The sequence below is a fragment of the Salmo salar genome, chromosome ssa12 (genome assembly GCF_905237065.1).
Source record: "Salmo salar chromosome ssa12, Ssal_v3.1, whole genome shotgun sequence".
NCBI lineage: Eukaryota > Metazoa > Chordata > Actinopteri > Salmoniformes > Salmonidae > Salmo > Salmo salar.
This window is the reverse complement of record NC_059453.1, coordinates 48,166,205-48,188,342: the sequence shown is the minus strand read 5'-3', so window position 1 is coordinate 48,188,342 and position 22,138 is coordinate 48,166,205. Positions and strand designations below refer to the sequence as shown.

Below are 22,138 nucleotides of genomic sequence, written 5' to 3'. Positions count from 1 at the left end.
TAAAGTGTTAGTGCAGCATGCTCTTTTTCTGTTTGACAATAAATCAGTTAACGGTGTGTCAATAAAAATCTTATATTGAGTAGAATGTACTGTAGCCACCAACCCATACATTTCAAATGGTAGGACATAGGGGCTCTTTCCATGTGACCTATTGAAGCTTACTGGCTGATGAGGGAGATAACGTTGTATGCCTATTTACAGCAGCATATGATTTGATAAAGTTGTTTTTACCAAAATGTATTAATGTAAATTGATATATTCATGGTATAAAAAAATATAGAATTGTACAGTATACAGTTCACAAACTTTAGCCAATAAGATAGGCAGCAGGAACAATGCTGATATAGGTTATGAGCAGTGAGCCTATTACTTATGAACAGTGGATTGGTCTGAACCACTTTAGTAGGCCTAGAGATTTTATTTTGAGTAATGAGAAAACCATAATAAAAAGTGATGGGAATATTGCATTTTGAAAAGCAAATACTTACATTGAATATGCAGGCAAATTCTGACCTCAGTTGACCTGCGTGAAGGGTGTCATGAATAATTAGGTAGGGCGTTTGAAGGGGCTGATACAGTGTTGCACTAATTAGGCTGTGCAGGGCTCCTGTTACTTTCCCCAGATGAAATTGCATGCTTATGCCAGACAGTCAAGATACGGTAAGTAGCCTGCAAGCAACTTGAAAAAAGGATGAAAGATGTGGCTTCACAGCAGCATAAACCACTATAGTCCCCTTTCCATTTTATTACTTGTAGAACCTGCAGCCTACATTAGGGCAAAATGTTTAATCGATTTGTAACGGGGGAACAATTTATGATAGATTATTATATTGCCGACTGACCTTGAAAAAGGTTACGTAATATAGGGCCACACCTCATCTTTAACTGTGATGAGACTGTCGTTCGGGGACAAGTCCAGGGAGCGGGTGCTGGTGCAGAAGGGCAGAAAGCATGTTTATCAGCAACAGAACACCACCAAGGAGAACATCATTGTTCGAAACGAAACACATGCATACAGAGTTGGTCAGGTTCTGCCAGGAGAACACCAGCACACTGGACATCAGTGTCTTCGGCCCCCTGAAGTCGATCTTCACCACTAACGCGGCACACCTGGGCCCGATGCGAGGGGATGTTGTCATCTGCAAGAAACACTTCTCTGCCATGCTGCACCAGACCTACCCCAAGGCGGTGAGCAGTGAAAACATCAAGAGTGGGTTCAGGAAGGCCCCCACCACTTCCCCCATAGCCCATGACCACCGAAGCCCTCACAGCTGCGACCCCGGCAGCTCCTACAGCAGCCCCCACCGCAGTGAATACCACGACCCCACCACACTCCCCATAGCAGAGACCACCACAATTCCAGCAGCAGCAAACCCATCCCCTGTGTGCTGTCCCACCTGCAAACAGGTCACCCCAACCAAAACCCTGGAGGCTGCAGGCATTGTCACAGCGAAGCTGGCAAACATCCAGATGCCTACCGCGAGGCGCAGACTTCCCCTGCCAGTTCATGTCATCACCGCTGACAACTTCAATGAAATGCTCACCCAGCAGGACCAGGAGAAGTAGGACAAGGAGGAGGCTAAGCAGAGAAGACAGGAGGAACTGCGCAGGAAGAGGGAGGATCTGCAGAGGAAGAAGGAGGAGTTGCAAAGGAAGAGAGAGGAGAACAGGAAAGGCAAGGCTGAAGTGCAGGTAGCAGACCTCGCCGGGGGGCACTGCCACCTGTCACAACGTCAAGCCACCGATTGATGAGGACGACATTGACGAGTGGGTGCAGTGTGAGTTCTGCCAGCTCTGGTTCCAGACCCCCCCCCACACACACACACACGGAACATTTTGAAAATAGTTTTGTAAATAGGTTTTTGTACAACCAATATGTTTTTATTCACCTATCAGGTATTCCAATAGATTTATTCCAATTAGTTTTTTTTTATTCCAATCAGTTATTCATACAATATTCTTTTTATTGCAATCATTTTTTTTGGGAGACATTGGATCAGCGTTCTCGTCGTGCCTCCTGTCAGTACCTATTTATAGGGAAGCCAATGGTACAAAAACATTCCAAAAACATTTGCAGTTTGGTGACAAGCTGTAAAAGGTCACCGAACTGGCTGTGTACTTTGGGCTTTTAGGGAGTCCCAGTTCATTTTCTTCACTGAGCAGAAAGAGAGGCACGCAGGAATGTTGCATCTCATTTTGGGTTAGAGCATGTCATTCACAAATAAGTTTAATAGGTAGCACATGTGAGAATTTAGGACATGCGTTATTGCACACATGAGATTTCACACTTCAATTACTGAACACACAGCACTTGTAAATACCAGGTGATGAGTTTGCTTGTGTAAATGCAGATCAGAGGTTGGTGCAGTGGTATTTTATTTCTGCACCAAAGTCTCATGCAATTCATTATTGATTGGTTCAGTGTTTGTGTTATTGATGACCACATTGCTAATAGCACCCTACTCATATTATCCATAATAATATTAGTACTAATTTAAACGAAGATCATGAATAATGAAGGTTTCTTACAAGTGTATATGGTTAACCTCTGTGGGAAATGTGGGACGCTAGCGTCCCACCCCGCCAACAGCCAGTGAAATAGTAGAGCGCCAAATTCAAAACAACAAAAATCTCATAATTCAAATTTCTCACACATACAAGTATTATACACCATTTTAAAGATAGACTTCTCGTTAATCCAACCACAGTGTCCAATTTCAAAAAGGCTTTACGGCGAAAGCATACCATTAGATTATGTTAGGACAGCACCTAGACAAGAAAAACCACACAGCCATTTTCCAAGCAGGGAGAGGCGTCACAAAAACCAGAAATTAATCACTAACCTTTGATGATCTTCATCAGATGGCACTCATAGGACTTCATGTTACACAATACATTAATGTTTTGCTCAATAAAGTTCATATTTATATCCAAAAAACCCATTTTACATTGGCGTGTAATGTTCAGAAATGTTTTGCCTCCAAAACATCAGGTGAATGAGCACATCAATTTACAGAAATACTCATCATAAACTTTGATAAAAGATACAAGTGTTATGCACAGAATTATAGATAAACTTCTCCTTAATGCAACCACTGTGCCAGATTTCAAAAAAGCTTTACGGCGAAAGCACATTTTGCAATAATCTGAGTACAGCACTCAGACACCAAAACAAGCCATACAGATACCCACCATGTTGTGGAGTCAACAGAAGTCAGAAATAGCATTATAAATATTCACTTACCTTTGATGATCTTTATCGGAATGCACTCCCAGGAATCCCAGTTCCACAATAAATGTTTGTTTTGTTCGATAAAGTTCATCTTTATGTCCAAATACCTCCATTTTGTTCAGGGCGTTTAGTCCAGCACTCCAAATTCACTAAGCACGTGAGTTTAGTCCAGACGAAAAGTCAAATTAGTTACATTACAGTTCGTAGAAACATGTGAAACGATGTATAGAATCAATCTTTAGCATGTTTTTATCATAAATCTTCAATAATATTCCAACCGGACTATTCCTTTGTCTTTAGAATTGAAAGGAAAGGCAGCTCGCTCTCAATCAGCTCTTATTCTCTCCCCATTCACAGTAGAAGCCTGAAACAATGTTCTAAAGACTGTTGACATCTAGTGGAAGCCTTAGGAAGTGCAATATGACCCCACAGACACTGTATATTGGAGAGGCAATCACTTGAAAAACTACAAACCTCAGATTTTCCACTTCCTGGTTGGATTTTTTCTCAGATTTTTGCCTGCCATATGAGTTCTGTTATACTCACAGACATCATTCAAACAGTTTTAGAAACGTCAGAGTGTTTTCTATCCAAATCTACTAATAATATGCATATTCTAGCTTTTGGGCCTGAGTAGCAGGCATTTTACTTTGGCCACGCTTTTCATCCAAGCTACTCAATACTGACCCCCTTTCCCAGAGAAGTTAAGCATGTTTTTAATCTGTGAGAGAAGATCAGATACGTCATCAGAGCGCGCAACAGAACATTGTACTGTCTACACTCGGTTTGTTGTTTATATGAAAAAATGTTTCATTAAATCAATTTTAATCAGAAATAAAGTTTTGTTGCTAAGGATTCCAAGACGCAGTTAGCCTTAACGGCTGGGACTGCAAGTTTGTGTTCCATTTGTTTTGCTTGGATTCCGTGAGTGCTAGCTGGCTGTACTACGGACACCTGTCGCCGTCGTGGGAAAGACTCATTATTATCTTTTTGTAAAACAACTGGTTGCAGTAAAGAGCCAACCTGGGTACTAAGGAGATCCTGAGGGAAATCAATGAGTACCAACATCTTTACGCTATGGAGGAACAACATACTCCATTATGGAATGATCCGACTACCTCACAAAATAACTTTATCCCGAGAAAAAAATGAGAAAAACAGATTCATCTACAGACACGGACAATTTACTTATCGTTGAAGTAGAGGCTAGTGCTCTGGCTAGGATCCATGCAACACTGGAAATGTTGTGTGAGGAGGTAGCAGGGCTGAGGGGGAGTTTGGAGTTTAGCCAGAGAGAAATTCTCACGCTCCAAGGAGAAAACAAGGCACTCACAGCCGAGGAAAAATCCACAATTCCAACATGGATTGTCTACTCAGGGAAAACAGGGTGATGAAGGAGTTGCTACTAGACATACAAAGTCATAGCATGTGAGACAATCACACTTTTTCTGGGATTCCTGAGGACGCATCCAATAATCCAGAGGGCGCGATCAGAGAATTCATGCAATCCGCCTTGAAACTTCCAATAGAGACTGTAAACAAGGTGGCTTTTTTACACAGACTTGGAGCTCGGATCTCGGAGCGACAAGACCAAGGGTCCCCGACCAATCATCGCAAAATTTGAACACTACCAACAAAAGGAGCTGATCAAAAGCAGTGGAAGGGAGCTTAAAGGGACCAAATTCGGTCTCAATGACCAATTTCCAAGAGAGATAAACGAACGTCATAAGAGACTGTATCCGGTACAAAGGCAACAAAGGGAGATGGGTAAGCGTGCCTTTCTCATTGTGGACAAACTCTTTATAGATGGACAGCTATTATGAGACAGCTCCATAACACCATGGCTGTACTAAATTCTACAGGGACTACGAAAAAAAGAAAGTATGGGAACTGTAAAAATATCTGAATGCTTTGAAGTGGATATGAACACACACGTACTCAATTACATGCTCGCTTACACATACGGACTTATACATACACACACACACACATCTGATCTCGCTCTCTTCTCTCACTCTCTCTTTCTCTCTTCTCTTCTCTCCCTATTGTCGAGAACTGTTTTCTAATTTAATGTGTTTATTGTTTGTCTATCTTTTTTTATGTATGTGTCTTCAAGTTTATATATGTTTACAACAAGCAAGGGGAATAGGGGCATTGGGGAATAATAACATATACGGAATACATTTGTACTGTAGTGAAGCTGTCTCTAGAGTAATGCAAGGTCCCTTTCATGATCATGTGAAACGTTAATTGCTGTAGAAATGCTGGGATGTGTTTGTCAATGATGTTAAAGGTAATTATGATGCAACTATGATGGTGATATGATATGGATTACAATTATCATCATGAATATTAAGGCTATACACACTACATGTTACACACATAGACACTCAAACATGCAAATTGGCGGAGCTATTATTTCTTTGGACATCACCCATTATAGTCTTACTCTTATACAGGCATTGTACACACTTTCACTAAATCCCATCCAATATCATACACATCAACCTACTCAGATTTACTACACACATAATATTTTGTCTCAATTTTCTAACATCTGTGGCATTGGCTCACAGGAAAACAGGCAAGGGAATAAAACAAATATTGCTAGAACCTATTTCTTGAATTCTAAATATCAGTCACTTGAAAGCTCTATTTTTTACTGTCATAATACCTCTGATGGCAGTGCCATGACGTGGCCCTTTCTGGGTATAGAGCGTGGCATCCCCCTCTCTCTCCTACACCCAGGTTCTGTTATCTCAGGTCGTAAATTCCTGGAGGAGACTCTCTCCTCCTGGCCACGCAGTATAGAGAGAGAGTTTCACAGTAGAACAAAGGAACTTATTCTACATCACAGAACTTGAGAACTGAACAATATCCATGTTTTGGAGAATGTGTAAACGGTCGGTGGAGAAGCCAGCTATGACCCGGTCCATTTTGTTTCATGTTTGTGACCTCATGAAAGACAATACAGCCACATTATCATAACTCTGTTTATACAGGTGCCTCCGTTATGAGGTTTGCGTCTAATTATTGTATAAAATGAATGAGTAAAGATGAAACTATTTGTGAAATGATATAATGCTATGTTAACCTGTTAGGGCTAGGGGGCAGTATTGACACGGCCGGATAAAAAACGTACCCGATTTAATCTGGTTACTACTCCTGCCCAGTAACTAGAATATGCATATAATTATTGGCTTTGGATAGAAAACACCCTAAAGTTTCTAAAACTGTTTGAATGGTGTCTGTGAGTATAACAAAACTCAGATGGCAGGCAAAAACCTGAGAAGATTCCAAACAGGAAGCGCCCTCTCTGACAAGTTGTTGTTCATCTTGGCTCTTTTTATTGAAGACTGAGGATCTTTGCCGTAACATGACACTTCCTACGGCTCCCATAGGCTCTCAGAACCCGGGAAAAAGCTGAATGATATCGAGGCAGCCTCTGGCTGAAACACATTATCGCGTTTGGATAGTGGCTGGTCAGAGTACTCTGAGACTCACGCTCGTGCACGAGGGCACGAGATGTATTTATTTTCTTTCTCTTTGTACGTATACATGCTTTCCCGGTCGGAATATTATCGCTTTTTTACGAGAAAAATGGCATAAACATTTATTTTAAACAGCGGTTGACATGCTTCGAAGTACGGTAATGGAATATTTAGAAATTGTTTGTCACGAAATGCGCCATGCTCGTCACCATTATTTACCCTTTCGGATAGTGTCTTGAACGCACAAACAAAACGCTGCTATTTGGATATAACAATGGATTATTTGGGACCAAACCAACATTTGTTATTTGAAGTAGAAGTCCTGGGAGTGCATTCTGACGAAGAACAGCTAAGGTAATAACATTTTTCTTATAGTAAATCTGACTTTGGTGAGTGCTAAACTTGCTGGATGTCTAAATAGCTAGCCCTGTGATGCCGGGCTATCTACTGAGAATATTGCAAAATGTGCTTTCACCGAAAAGCTATTTTAAAATCAGACATATCGAGTGCATAGAGGAGTTCTGTATCTATAATTCTTAAAATAATTGTTATGTTTTTTGTGAACATTTATCGTGAGTAATTTAGTAAATTCACCGGCAGTGTTGGGAATGCTAGTCACATGCTAGTCACATGCTAATGTACAAAGCTGGTTTTTGATATAAATATGAACTTGATTGAACAAAACATGCATGTATTGTATAACATAATGTCCTAGGGTTGTCATCTGATGAAAATCATCAAAGGTTAGTGCTGCATTTAGCTGTGGTTTGGGTTTACGTGACATTATATGCTAGCTTGAAAAATGGGTGTCTGATTATTTCTGGCTGGGTACTCTGCTGACATAATCTAATGTTTTGCTTTCGTTGTAAAGCCTTTTTGAAATCGGACAGTGTGGTTAGACGAGAGTCTTGTCTTTAAAATGGTGTAAAATAGTCATATGTTTGAAAAATTGAAGTTTTTGCATTTTTGAGGTATTTGAATATCGCGCCACGGGATTACACTGGCTGGACGCTTGCGTCCCCCCTAGCCCATAGAAGTTAAACTGTTAATGTGAGAGAATTATATTCCCTTTAAAGTTGAACCTCTCTGGGCTAGGCGGGACGAATTCGTCCCACCTACGCAACAGCCAGTTGAATCCCGTGGCGCGATTTTCAAATACCTTAGAAATGCTATTACTTCAATTTCTCAAACATATGACTATTTTACAGCATTTTAAAGACAAGACTCTCATTAATCTAACCACACTGTCCGATTTCAAAAAGGCTTTACAACGAAAGCAAAACATTAGATTATGTCAGCAGAGTACCCAGCCAGAAATAATCAGACACCCATTTTTCAAGCTAGCATATAATGTCACAAAAACCCAGAAGACAGCTAAATGCAGCACTAACCTTTGATAATCTTCATCAGATGACACACCTAGGACATTATGTTATACAATACATGCATGTTCTGTTCAATCAAGTTCATATTTATATCAAAAACCAGCTTTTTACATTAGCATGTGACGTTCAGAACTAGCATGCCCCCCGCAAACCTCCGGTGAATTTACTAAATTACTCACGATAAACGTTCACAAAAAACATAACAATTATTTTAAGAATTATAGATACAGAACTCCTTTGTGCAATCGAGGTGTCCGATTTTAAAATAGCTTTTCGGTGAAAGCACATTTTGCAATATTCTCAGTAGATAGCCCAGCCATCACGGCTAGCCATTTAGTCACCCACCAAGTTTAGCCCTGACCAAACTCCGATTTACTATTACAAAAGTTTGATTACCTTTGTTGTCTTCGTCAGAATGCACTCCCAGGACTGCTACTTCAATAACAAATGTTGGTTTGGTCCAAAATAATCCATCGTTATATCCAAATAGCGGCGTTTTGTTCGTGCGTTCCAGACACTATCCGGAGCGTAAATAAGGGTCACGAGCATGGCGCAATTCGTGACAAAAAATTTCTAAATATTCCATTACCGTACTTCGAAGCATGTCAACCGCTGTTTAAAATCCATTTTTATGCCATTTTTCTCGTAAAAAAAAAGCGATAATATTCCGACCGGGAATCTGCGTTTAGCTAAACAGAGGAAAGAAAACAAAGCATTCGGTCGACGCGGGCACGCGCCTGAGTCTCACAGTACTGTAACCAGCCACTACCCAAACGCGCTACTTTTTTTCAGCCAGAGCCTGCAAAGCCACGATTCAGCTTTTTGCCGCCTTCTGAGAGCCCATGGCAGCCGTAGGAAGTGTCATGTAACAGCAGAGATCCTTTGTAATGGATAGAGATGGCAAAGAAGGCCAAGAAATGGTCAGACAGGGTACTTCCTGTACAGAATCTTCTCAGGTTTTGACCTGCCATTTGAGTTCTGTTATACTCACAGACACCATTCAAACAGTTTTAGAAACTTTGGAGTGTTTTCTATCCAAAGCCAATAATTATACGCATATTCTAGTTACTGGGCAGGAGTAGTAACCAGATTAAATCGGGTACGTTTTTTATCCAGCCGTGTCAATACTGCCCCCTAGCCCTAACAGGTTAACTAAGTCATTGGCCCTTCCCCGTGAGCACAGACATGATCTGGCTCATGGGACAGCCCTTTTCTACTGTTACGAATAGTCTATAATGGTACAGTTGCTCAAATACTAGATTGTTGAACACAATAAATTTATTATTGAACCCTTGAACCAAACAACCACACTGTTTTTGGGGGGTTTCAGTGGATGTACTGTAAAAGTCAGCATCAAAACACAAACATATTTTCGGCAGACTCTCATACAATCAAATGGTTTAGAAATGCAAATGGTTTATAGCCTAAATATTGATTGGTGATCATTTTGAATCAATAAATCCTATTATTGTAGGCTCTTAAAATATACATTTCCAGTGAATAAGATACAGGCCCATTGTGAGATCATAAATTATGTTACAATCAAAATGTTTAGAGCTATGTAAATTATATCAGAGGTAACATGAGGGCCTTCATCTCCGGTATTTGTGTGACAAGTTGGATTTGAACTTGGATTCCTGCTTGTCAAGACACTGCCTTAGTCCACTCAGACAGTCTTCAGGACTTGACAGTTGAGTAGACTTAACATGGACTTAAGTCAATAGAACATGGGCTTAAGTAAAACACCTATATTTTTTCAACACTTTTTTTTACAGATTAGAAACAGAGAAGGAGTAAAAGTGGGACAGGTGAGGCAGGAAATGAACCCCCGACTTCTGGGGTAGTAAGATGGCAAAATTCTTTGGAAAGATACCCATTCAACCACACACCATGTGAGGAACTTGTGAATCCCATTGAGCTAAAGCCTGGGCCCCCATATCAGAAGATATATGTTTAGATTAAAGGCAAAATGTTACTGAATTTGCCCAGTCTGTGGCATGGAGGTGGAGATAGCGAATTTGTGGCAGGTGTGCCTTCTAGCAAACTCTATGGACAAGTATAAAAACAGGCATGTTTATGGGTGCTTCCCTCAATTCAGGTCCTTCTTGAACTCAGAGAGGTGAGCGTACACCAAATGGTCAGCAGAAATCATAGAAAGTATGCGTCAATAAAAATTTGAGTACAAAATGTTATCACATTGAAGAAGTAAACAGAAAAGGAATTCACTCAACAAGAATATTGGTTTTATGTAGCATTTCGGACATTACTGGCCGCTACATGCTAATAGTCCAAGTCAAGCAGCAATTTTGATTAATTGATCAGTTTTGTTAATGCTACATGTAGTTAATTGGCACGTTGTTGTTGCGCCTTTCTTGCATTTGTTTTTTATGCAAATTAAGACCGGCTTTGTTGTTAATACTGCTGGCTTGTTTGCCTACTAGCTTTATATATAGCTTTGGCATACCATGCCACATGTTATTGCATAGCTCTCAAACTCTAGGCTGCATTCTGCCTTCTCCATACTGTTTTCAGCAGTTAGCTTCGCCCGTGACTGGCTCATGTGAACTACAATCCCGACTCTCTTTTAACGTTTAGAAACGGCAATAATCATCGCTTTTGATACGGCTTTTGAAACATATGGCCCTTATCATTCATCAGTGAGAAAGAAATCCTTCAAATAAAATAAAGACACTAACACAAAAAGTATGATTCTTAATGACTGTAGAACTGGAAATGATCACCAACATTTTCAGAAAACAAGATATGGTATGGTACTTTGATTCAATTTAATCAAATTTATAAAGCCCTTTTTACATCAGCAGTTGTCACAAAGTGCTTATACAGAAACCGGGCCTAAATCCCCAGAGAGCAAGCAATGCAGGTGTAGAAGCACGGTGGCTAGGAACAACTCCCTAGAAAGGCAGGAACCTAGGAAGAAACCTAGAAAGGAAGGGGTGGCCAATCTTCTTCTGGCTGTGCCAGTGGAGATTATAGTACATGGTCATTAAGGCCAGATCGTTCTTCAAAATGTTCAAACATTCATAGAAGACCAGCAGGGTCAAATAATAATCACAGTGGTTATAGAAGGTGCAACAGGTCTGCACCTCAGGATTAAAGAAATTTACCAACAAAGGTAGTTAAGTTGAATACTTACAGTGCCTTCAGAAAGTATTCATACCCCTTGACTCACTCCACATTTTGTTGTGTTACAGCCTAAATTCAAAATGGATTAAATTGATATTTTTATCTCACCCATCTACACACAATACCCCATATTGACAAAGTGAAAACATGTTTTTTTATTTCATTTGCAAATGTATTGCAAATGAAATACAGAAATATCTCATTTACATAAGTGACTCACCTCTGAGTCAATACTTTGTTTAAGCACCTTTAACAGCGATTACAGCTTTGAGTCGTCTTTGTTATGTGTATCAGTTTTGCACATGTGGATTTGGGGATTTTCTCCCTTGCAGACTTTCCCACACTCTGTTAAGTTAGATGGGGAACGGCAGTGAACAATAATCTTTCCACAGATTTTCAGTGGGATTCAAGGCCACTCAAGGACTTTCACAATCTTGTTCTGAAGCCATTCCAGTGTTGCTTTGGCTGTATGCTTGGGGTAATTGTCCTGCTGGAATGTAAATCTTCGCCCCAGTCTGATGCAGGTCCTCATCAAGGATTTTCTTGTATTTGACTCCATTCATTGTTCCCTCTATCCTTACCAGTCTCCCAGTCCCTGCCGCTGAAAAGCATCCCCATAGCATAATGCTGCCTCCACCATGCTTCACGGTAGGGATGGTGTTAGATGGGTGATGACATGTGCCTGGAGTCTTTCAAGTGCCTTTTTGCTAGTATTGGCCTCCATCTGGCCACTCCCATAAAGCCCAGATTGATGAAGTGCTATAGAGACTGTTGTCCTTCTGGCAGGTTCTTCCATCTCAGCCAAGGAACTCTGACCAAGGTCCTTCTTGCCCTGTTGCTTAGTTTGGTCAGACGGCCAGCTGTAGGCAGAGTCTCGGTGATTCCATATTTTTACATTTCCCAATGATGGAAATCACTGTGCTCTTGGAAACTTTCAACATTCTAGAAATTGTTTTATACCCTTCCCCAGATATATGCCTACCCTTCCACAGATATATGCCTCATCACAATTATATCTTGGAGATCTACGGACAGTTCCTTGGACTTCATGGTATAGTTTCTGCTCTGACATGCACTGTCAACTGGGACCTTAAATAGACAAATGTGTTTCTTTCCAAATCATGTCCAAACTATTGAATTGGCCACAGGTGGACTCCAATCAACTTGTAGCGACATCTCAAGGATGATCAAAGGAAATTGGATGCACCTGAGCTCAATTTGGAGTGTCATAGCAAAGGGATGTGAATACGTCTGTAAATTCCATATTTCTGTATTTAATTTAATACATTTTTACTTTGTCATTATGGGGTATAGTGTGTAGATGGGTGAGAAAAAAAATCAGTTTAATGCATTTTGAATTCAGGCTGTAACACAACAAAATGTGAAATAAGTCTGAATACTTTCAGAAGGCACTGTACTTTTACTGTGGTTAATTGTTATCCGCTCTAGTTCCTTCTGATCGTGAGAGCTGAAGCAAGGTGCTGCACCATATATTCTGAGTTAAGTTTTTTTTTCTCTCACTATAGCTAGTTGTTTCTAACCAATAACAGTGTTGCTATACAAAAATCCAATCCAGGGCAGGCTTCTGACCCATCCACAACCAAAAAAAGTAAAGAAAATGTCATTTAACTTGCGTCCCTATTAAAAAAGCATTGGATTGTTGTAAGCATTGGCTGGAGGGAGTTTCCAACATTGTTAAATCTTTGACGGGGAGAACGGTAGACAATCGGAACACAGGTACCATGTTAACACAGGTACCACCCTTCACCCAGAAGTATGCACTTCTTCCCTCCCGCTCAATGCAACTGAAGGCCCACTAATAGGTCCCGTGTGGCTCAGTTGTTAGAGCATGGTGTTTGCACCGCCAGGGTTGTGGGTTCGATTCCCACGGGGGACCAGTATGGAAAAAAGAAAATGTATGAAAACGTATGAAATGTATGCCTTCACTACTGTAAGTCGCTGCTGTGCGTTTTGTTGCCGATCTTATTTTGCTACCTGACGGTTTTTACTTTTTCATTACCGTATATTTTTACTTTTTCCTCACTCAACTTTTTTCATTCAACTTTTTCACCCCGGAGGTTTTATCTGGACATGGTTCGTCAGGACTTCAAACAGCCGAAGCTAAGTAACATTAACATGATGCCTTCTAATTGCAGTCGTTGTACTTATAATATACAGGAGAACGATCGCCTTACGGCAAGGATAGCTGTGCTGCAAGCCCAGCTTCAGACGCAATCGTTAGGCAAGGGTAATTTCAGTGTAGGAAAGGATGAAACAGCGTCTGTGCCACCAGTAAGTACAGATAGTAACGTTAGTATAAACCCCCTCGCACGGTCCCCGCAGCCGGACAACTTTCTCATGGCTTCTGGAGGGAAACGCTGTAGGAATGCTCAACCGGTGTCGCTTATTCAGCCGACAGAAACTTTCAACCGGTTCTCCCCATTAAGCGAGTCGGAGTCGGAGGCCGAGACTTCTCTGGTCTCTACTCCTCCCGTTGTGGGGTCTGAGACGCCGACGGCTCCCACCATTAGCTCTGACAAATTGAAAACCCTAGTCATTGGCGACTCCATTACCCGCAGTATTAGACTAAAAACGAATCATCCAGCGATCATACACTGTTTACCAGGGGGCAGGGCTACCGACGTTAAGGCTAATCTGAAGACGGTGCTGGCTAAAGCTAAAACTGGCGAGTGTAGAGAGTATAGAGATATTGTTATCCACGTCGGCACCAACGATGTTAGGATGAAACAGTCAGAGGTCACCAAGCGCAACATAGCTTCAGCGTGTAAATCAGCTAGAAAGATGTGTCGGCATCGATTAATTGTCTCTGGCCCCCTCCCAGTTAGGGGGAGTGATGAGCTCTACAGCAGAGTCTCACAACTCAATTGCTGGTTGAAAACTGTTTTCTGCCCCTCCCAAAAGATAGAATTTGTAGATAATTGGCCCTCTTTCTGGGACTCACCCACAAACAGGACCAAGCCTGGCCTGTTGAGGAGTGACGGACTCCATCCTAGCTGGAGGGGTGCTCTCATCTTATCTACGAACATAGACAGGGCTCTAACTCCTCTAGCTCCACAATGAAATAGGGTGCAGGCCAGGCAGCAGGCTGTTAGCCAGCCTGCCAGCTTAGTGGAGTCTGCCACTAGCACAGTCAGCGTAGTCAGCTCAGCTTTCCCCATTGAGACCGTGTCTGTGCCTCGACCTAGGTTGGGCAAAATTAAAAATGGCGGTGTTCGCTTTAGCAATCTCACTAGTATAAAGACCTCCTCCATTCCTGCCATTATTGAAAGAGATTGTGATACCTCACATCTCAAAATTGGGTTACTTAATGTTAGATCCCTCACTTCCAAGGCAGTTATAGTCAATGAACTAATCACTGATCATAATCTTGATGTGATTGGCCTGACTGAAACATGGCTTAAGCCTGATGAATTTACTGTGTTAAATGAGGCCTCACCCCCTGCTTACACTAGTGACCATACCCCCCGTGCATCCGGCAAAGGCGGAGGTGTTGCTAACATTTACGATAGCAAATTTCAATTTACAAAAAAAAAAACTATGACGTTTTCGTCTTTTGAGCTTCTAGTCATGAAATCTATGCAGCCTACTCACTCACTTTTTATAGCTACTGTTTACAGGCCTCCTGGGCCATATGCAGTGTTCCTCACTAAGTTCCCTGAATTCCTATCGGATCTTGTAGTCATAGCAGATAATATTCAAATTTTTGGTGACTTTAACATTCACATGGAAAAGTCCACAGACCCACTCCAAAAGGCTTTCGGAGACATCATCGACTCAGTGGGTTTTTTCCAACATGTCTCTGGACCTACTCACTGCCACAGTCATACTCTGGACCTAGTTTTGTCCCATGGAATAAATGTTGTGGATCTTAATGTTTTTCCTCATAATCCTGGATTATCGGACCACCATTTTATTGCGTTTGCAATCGCAACAAATAATCTGCTCAGACCCCAACCAAGGAGCATTAAAAGTCGTGCTATAAATTCTCAGACAACCCAAAGATTCCTTGATGCCCTTCCAGACTCCCTCTGCCTACCCAAGGACGTCAGAGGACAAAAATCAGTTAACCACCTAACCGAGGAACTCAATTTAACCTTGCGCAATACCCTAGATGCAGTTGCACCCCTAAAAATTAAAAACATCTGTCATAAGAAACTAGCTCCCTGGTATACAGAAAATACACGAGCTCTGAAGCAAGCTTCCAGAAAATTGGAACGGAAATGGCGCCACACCAAACTGGAAGTCTTCCGACTAGCTTGGAAAGACAGTACCGTGCAGTATCGAAGAGCCCTCACTGCTGCTCGATCATCCTATTTTTCCAACATAATTGAGGAAAATAAGAACAATCCGAAATTTATTTTTGATACTGTCGCAAAGCTAACTAAAAAGCAGCCTTCGCAAATGGAGGATGGCTTTCACTTCAGCAGTAATACATGTATGAACTTCTTTGAGGAAAAGATCATGATCATTAGAAAACAAATGACGGACTCCTCTTTAAATCTGGGTATTCCTCCAAAGCTCCATTGTCCTGAGTCTACACAACTCTGCCAGGACCTAGGATCAAGGGAGATACTAAAGTGTTTTAGTACTATATCTCTTGACACAATGATGAAAATAATCATGGCCTCCAAACCCTCAAGCTGCATACTGGACCCTATTCCAACTAAACTACTGAAAGAGCTGCTTCCTGTGCTTGGCCCTCCTATGTTGAACATAATAAACGGCTCTCTATCCACCGGATGTGTACCAAGCTCACTAAAAGTGGCAGTAATGAAGCCTCTCTTGAAAAAGCCAAATCTTGACCCAGAAATTATAAAAAACTATCGGCCTATATCGAATCTTCCATTCCTCTCAAAAATTTTTGAAAAAGCTGTTGCACAGCAACTCACTGCCTTCCTGAAGACAAACAATGTATACGAAACGCTTCAGTCTGGTTTCAGACCCCATCATAGCACTGAGACTGCACTTGTGAAGGTGGTAAATGACCTTTTAATGACGTCAGACCGAGGCTCTGCATCTGTCCTCGTGCTCCTAGATCTTAGTGCCGCTTTTGATACCATCGATCACCACATTCTTTTGGAGAGATTGGAAACCCAAATTGGTCTACATGGACAGGTTCTGGCCTGGTTTAGATCTTATCTGTCGGAAAGATATCAGTTTGTCTCTGTGAATGGTTTGTCCTCTGACAAATCAATTGTAAATTTCGGTGTTCCTCAAGGTTCCGTTTTAGGACCACTATTGTTTTCACTATATATTTTACCTCTTGGGGATGTCATTCGAAAACATAATGTTAAATTTCACTGCTATGCGGACGACACACAGCTGTACATTTCAATGAAACATGGTGAAGCCCCAAAATTGCCCTCGCTAGAAGCCTGTGTTTCAGACATAAAGAAGTGGATGGCTGCAAACTTTCTACTTTTAAACTCGGACAAAACAGAGATGCTTGTTCTAGGTCCCAAGAAACAAAGAGATCTTCTGTTGAATCAGACAATCTGGATGGTTGTACAGTCGTCTCAAATAAAACTGTGAAGGACCTCGGCGTTACTCTGGACCCTGATCTCTCTTTTGATGAACATATCAAGACTGTTTCAAGGACAGCTTTTTTCCATCTACGTAACATTGCAAAAATCAGAAACTTTCTGTCCAAAAATGACGCAGAAAAAGTAATCCATGCTTTTGTTACTTCTAGGCTGGACTACTGCAATGCTCTACTTTCCGGCTACCCGGATAAAGCACTAAACAAACTTCAGTTAGTGCTAAATACGGCTGCTAGAATCCTGACTAGAACCAAAAAGTTTGATCATATTACTCCAGTGCTAGCCTCCCTACACTGGCTTCCTGTTAAGGCAAGGGCTGATTTCAAGGTTTTACTGCTAACCTACAAAGCATTACATGGGCTTGCTCCTACCTATCTTTCCGATTTGGTCCTGCCGTACATACCTACACGTACGCTACGGTCACAAGACGCAGGCCTCCTAATTGTCCCTAGAATTTCTAAGCAAACGGCTGGAGGTAGGGCTTTCTCCTATTGAGCTCCATTTTTATGGAATGGTCTGCCTACCAATGTGAGAGACGCAGACTCAGTCTCAACCTTTAAGTCTTTACTGAAGACTTATCTCTTCAGTAGGTCCTATGATTAAGTATAGTCTGGCCCAGGAGTGTGAAGGTGAACGGAAAGGCTGGAGCAACGAACCGCCCTTGCTGTCTCTGCCTTGCCGGTTCCCCTCTTTCCACGGGGATTCTCTGCCTCTAACCCTTTTACAGGGGCTGAGTCACTGGCTTACTGGTGTTCTTCCATGCCATCCATGGGAGGGGTGCGTCACTTGAGTGGGTTGAGTCACTGACGTGGTCTTCCTGTCTGGGTTGGCGCCCCCCCTTGGGTTGTGCCGTGGCGGAGATCGTTGTGGGCTATACTCGGCCTTGTCTTAGGACGGTAAGTTGGTGGTTGGAGACATCCCTCTAGTGGTGTGGGGGCTGTGCTTTGGCAAAGTGGGTGGGGTTATATCCTGCCTGTTTGGCTCTGTCCGGGGGTATCATCGGATGGGGCCACAGTGTGTTCTGATCCCTCCTGTCTCAGCCTCCAGTATTTATGCTGCAGTAGTTTATGTGTCGGGGGGCTAGGGTCAGTCTGTTACATCTGGAGTATTTCTCTTGTCTTATCCGGTGTCCTGTGGGAATTTAAATATGCTCTCTCTAATTCGCTCTTTCTCTCTTTCTGTCTTTCTCTCGGAGGACCTGAGCCCTAGGACCATGCCTCAGGACTACCTGGTATGACGACTCCTTGCTGTCCCCAGTCCACCTGGCCGTGCTGCTGCTCCAGTCTCAACTGTTCTGCCTGCGGCTATGGAACCCTGACCTGTTCACCGGACGTGCTTGTTGCACCCTCGACAACTACTATGATTCTTATTATTTGACCATGCTGGTCATTTATGAACATTTTAACATCTTGACCATGTTCTGTTATAATATCCACCCTGCACAGCCAGAAGAGGACTGGCCACCCCTCATATCCTGGTTCCTCTCTAGGTTTCTTCCTAGGTTTTTGGCCTTTCTAGGGAGTTTTTCCTAGGGAGTTTTTCCTAGCCACCGTGCTTGTTTCACATGCATTGCTTGCTGTTTGGGGTTTTAGGCTGGGTTTCTGTACAGCACTTTGAGATATCAGCTGATGTACGAAGGGCTATATAAATAAATTTGATTAAGAGTGTCTGCTAAATGACTAAAATGTAAATGTCTAAGAAGTATGGTGAATAACACTAGTGTTCTTGCTTTCAGAAGCAAGCACATTAAATATAAACATTTATCTTCTCAAAAGTATTTGGATAGGGTTATATAAAATGGTACATTTATTTCAAATCAACTTATGAAAAAGATATGACAACTCCCAATATGGGAGAGAATAGTTTTACAAAAAAAACGTATTTCCACTGCATTTTACATAGTCTTCACGAAATTATAAGTGTACAACTTTGAAACATACACCCCCCCCAAAAAAAACAACAACATTTCCTTAAGTATGACCAAGTTCCTTTTGTTGAATGCACAAAAAATGGGTTATAAATAGTGATTAGTGGGTGCGAGGTTATATCTATCATTCAACTGTAATAAGTATCTAAAAAGCTCTAGCAGTGTATTTACAAATGTGGTCAAGTTGCACAGTAACATAATGCATCAGGAAGTGCATGACAAATGTAATATATATCAGCAAAAAGGCAATTTTCATTTTCTCAACAACATCAAAAACTCTCCAGCTAACAAGCTTTTATTGGACAACTGGTGGCTATGAGGCAGCACACCTCTGTCGGCAAGCTGATATTCCACCCGTGTTGACAGATATGGTGGTATATCGCCAGCAGCCCAGCAACGCAATGACCAACTGATGGTCAACATGAAACTGTTAGCATTGTCAGCTACTGCCGACTTTGTCGATGGTGGGCCACCGTAAGCTTGGGCCAAAATAAGGCAACTCGGAGTAGCAAACTCTCCTTCAATGTGGGGTCTTTCCATACGTCGGGAGGATAGAGGGAGTTTTGTGACATTAGGAAAACATTTATCTTGACTGATACCCTTCCATGTGTCATTTTTTGCTCCTAGCATTCGGAGGTCTTTGGCTGTTACCGTTATGCCGCACACTGATTCCCTTCAATAGCAGACTTTCTTCAACATTCTCTTCTCATTTACCGGTAGGTAGGTAAAATGTCTACCACCGTACATATAATTCTTAAGCAGTGGTGTAAAGTACTTAAGTAAACATACTTTAAATGACTACTTAAGAAGTTTTTGGGTATCTGTATTTTACTTTACTACTCATATTTTTGACAACTTTTACCTTTACTCCACAACATTCCGAAAGATAATAATGTACTTTTTACACCATACATTTTTCCTGACACCCAAAAGTACTTGTTACATTTCGAATGCTTAGCAGGACAAGAAAATGGTCCAATTCACACACTTATCAAGAGAAAATCCCTGGTCATCCATACTGCCTCTGATCTGGCTGACTCACTAAACAAAAATGCTTTGTTTGTAAATGATTGTCTAAGTGTTGGAGTGTGCCCCTGTCTATCCTTAAATAAAATAAACTAGAAAATCGTGGCGTCTGGTTTGCTTAATATAAGGAATGTGAAACCAAATATTTTAGACTTTTACTCAAATAGCGTTTAATTGGGTGACTTTCACTTTTACTAGAGTCAGTTTGTATTAAGGTACAGTATCTTTACTTTTACTCAAGTATGACAATTGTGTACTTTTTCCTCCATTGTTCTTAAGTATATCTTTGTATGTATACGCATAGATTCCATTTGGATTACTGATAGTGTTATTTGGGTTGTTAACTGGATTCATTCTGCCATTCGTGATTTCTTGTTTCAAGTTAATAAAAAATAAAAAAATGTATTTGTTTGAAATTTTTGCTGCACTGTTAGGAGCTAGTCACACAAGCATTTCACTGCACCCACTATAACATCTGCCAAACTGTGTACGTGACCAATAAACTTTGATTTGATTTAGGTAAAGACGCATTTGGTGAATTAAACAATTGAATGAATGCTCCATTGCCCCATCCAGTGTTGCTACTTTGATGGAGATTTTCCCAAAGCAAAAATCAGGATTTTAAAGACATTATTGTCCATTCAACCGTGCCAGAAAATATTTTTTCAGGATAGCTCTGTTGTAGTTTGGGCCAGACATCTCACTATGTGTTTGCCTGCTTGAGCATTTTAGTGTAGTACCAGGCTGAATACCAGTGAGGTCCAAGTAGTACTCATCCTATTGATATTAGTTGAAGACTGCCCTTCATGCATGAGTATTCTGTAGTTCATTTGGAGTTACAAGTTCAGTCCAACACAATGACTTTCCAGTTTTCAAAACGACGTCTGTGATGGTCCATCATTTAGGCCTCCGAAGAAGCCTGGGGTTTGAGTTGAGCTTTCTCCATGGCTGTACCATAGGGATCGGATCTTTTGAAGAAGCCCATCTGGAAGGATGGAAAGAGAAAGGAGACTTATTACAATTTCAAAGGCAATAATTACATGAATAGCCCTCAGATGTCATAGTACCAGTTCAGTTAGATTGCATTTCATCGTTATTTGCTAACATACGCTTTCAAGACTGCACATTTTGAACACTTCTAATCTTGATATTATTTTATAGTTTTTAGATATTATTTTAAGAATGATATGCTTCTCCCTAGCTGGCAAAACCGGTTGCAATGATATCACGATGACCTCTTATGGGACTTCATGGTCAGGTTGTATACTGGTTGTAATAGTATGACGTCTATCCTATGACAACATCTTTATCTGGTTATATAATGTATTCCCAACCATAAAAACAGTTTACAAACAGAACATTACGTCATTATGACGTAACATGCATGTGATTTTGCCCATTGGGTTTATTGTCCTTTACGCTACACTTACCTTGTATAGTACATATATGAGCAGGGCGAGCAGCAGCAGTCCAGCCAGTATGGCCAGAATGATGATCCACAGGGGTACAATGTACTGGCTCTCCGGCTTGTTCCACATCACTGGAGTCAGGACCTGCAACGCAATGATATGTTGTTACCGTTGGGGAGTGAGAGGTCACTTGGAAAAAATCTGACATTACTCATAACAATGTTTTAAAAAAAAATGTTTTGTGTGCACTTCTTCAAACGATATCCCAAATCATACAGACAGGACCGGTCTAAACCATCAAAAACCTAAAAATGAACAGTTTAATAAATAAATTGCACTTGCCTTCGTGGATCCACTGGGTTTGAGTTTGGGAGCGATGGCATAGGGCATGTTCTTGACTCTGTACTGGGCAGAACACTCCAGCACATACTGCTTGTATGCCCTCTGTAGCATTAGTTCAAAGAAAAGAAATCATGAGACAATAGATCATCTGAACTACTTAGCCAAATATCGCCAAAGTGTGTACAAAAAAATCCAACACCTTTCACTGTAAAAACGGACACTCTAAAATATTTTTTAATATGTTTTACAAATGTACTACAAGGAGAGGGCAACATTGTACCGCCGACTAGCAGAACCTACAGTGCCTTCACTTATGTAAATTAAATATTTATGTATTTAATTTTGAATAGATTTTCAACGACAAAAAAATCATTATGGGGTATTGTGTGTAGATGGGTGAGATAAAAAAACAACAACTATTTAATCCATTTTGAATTCAGGCTGTAACACAAGAAAAATTTGGAATAAGTCAAGGAGTATGAATACTTTCTGAAGTAGCTTCATTCTTCATTTGAACTACCAATAATAGCAGTAGTATTATAGTACTAATACTACATAAGGATTGTTAGTACCAAGTTAAATGACATTTTATCTACATAACACAATATACATGTCCTATCC

The 22,138-nt window shown here is 41.1% G+C and overlaps 1 protein-coding gene across 1 annotated transcript in view; it reads right to left on the bottom strand.

Moving 5' to 3' along the window:
* Window positions 1–18,590: 18,590 nt before the first annotated feature.
* The window catches only part of LOC106565237 (integrin alpha-5), a 59,224-nt gene continuing 55,676 nt past the window's right edge, over window positions 18,591–22,138 (bottom strand). The window contains exons 28-30 of the mRNA XM_014132131.2: window positions 21,518–21,619; window positions 21,197–21,319; window positions 18,591–20,751 (exon numbers count right to left, since the gene is read on the bottom strand). Of these exons, the coding sequence (XP_013987606.1) occupies window positions 20,668–20,751; window positions 21,197–21,319; window positions 21,518–21,619 (309 nt within the window). The 3' untranslated portion in view covers window positions 18,591–20,667. The remainder of the gene's footprint in view (window positions 20,752–21,196; window positions 21,320–21,517; window positions 21,620–22,138) is intronic.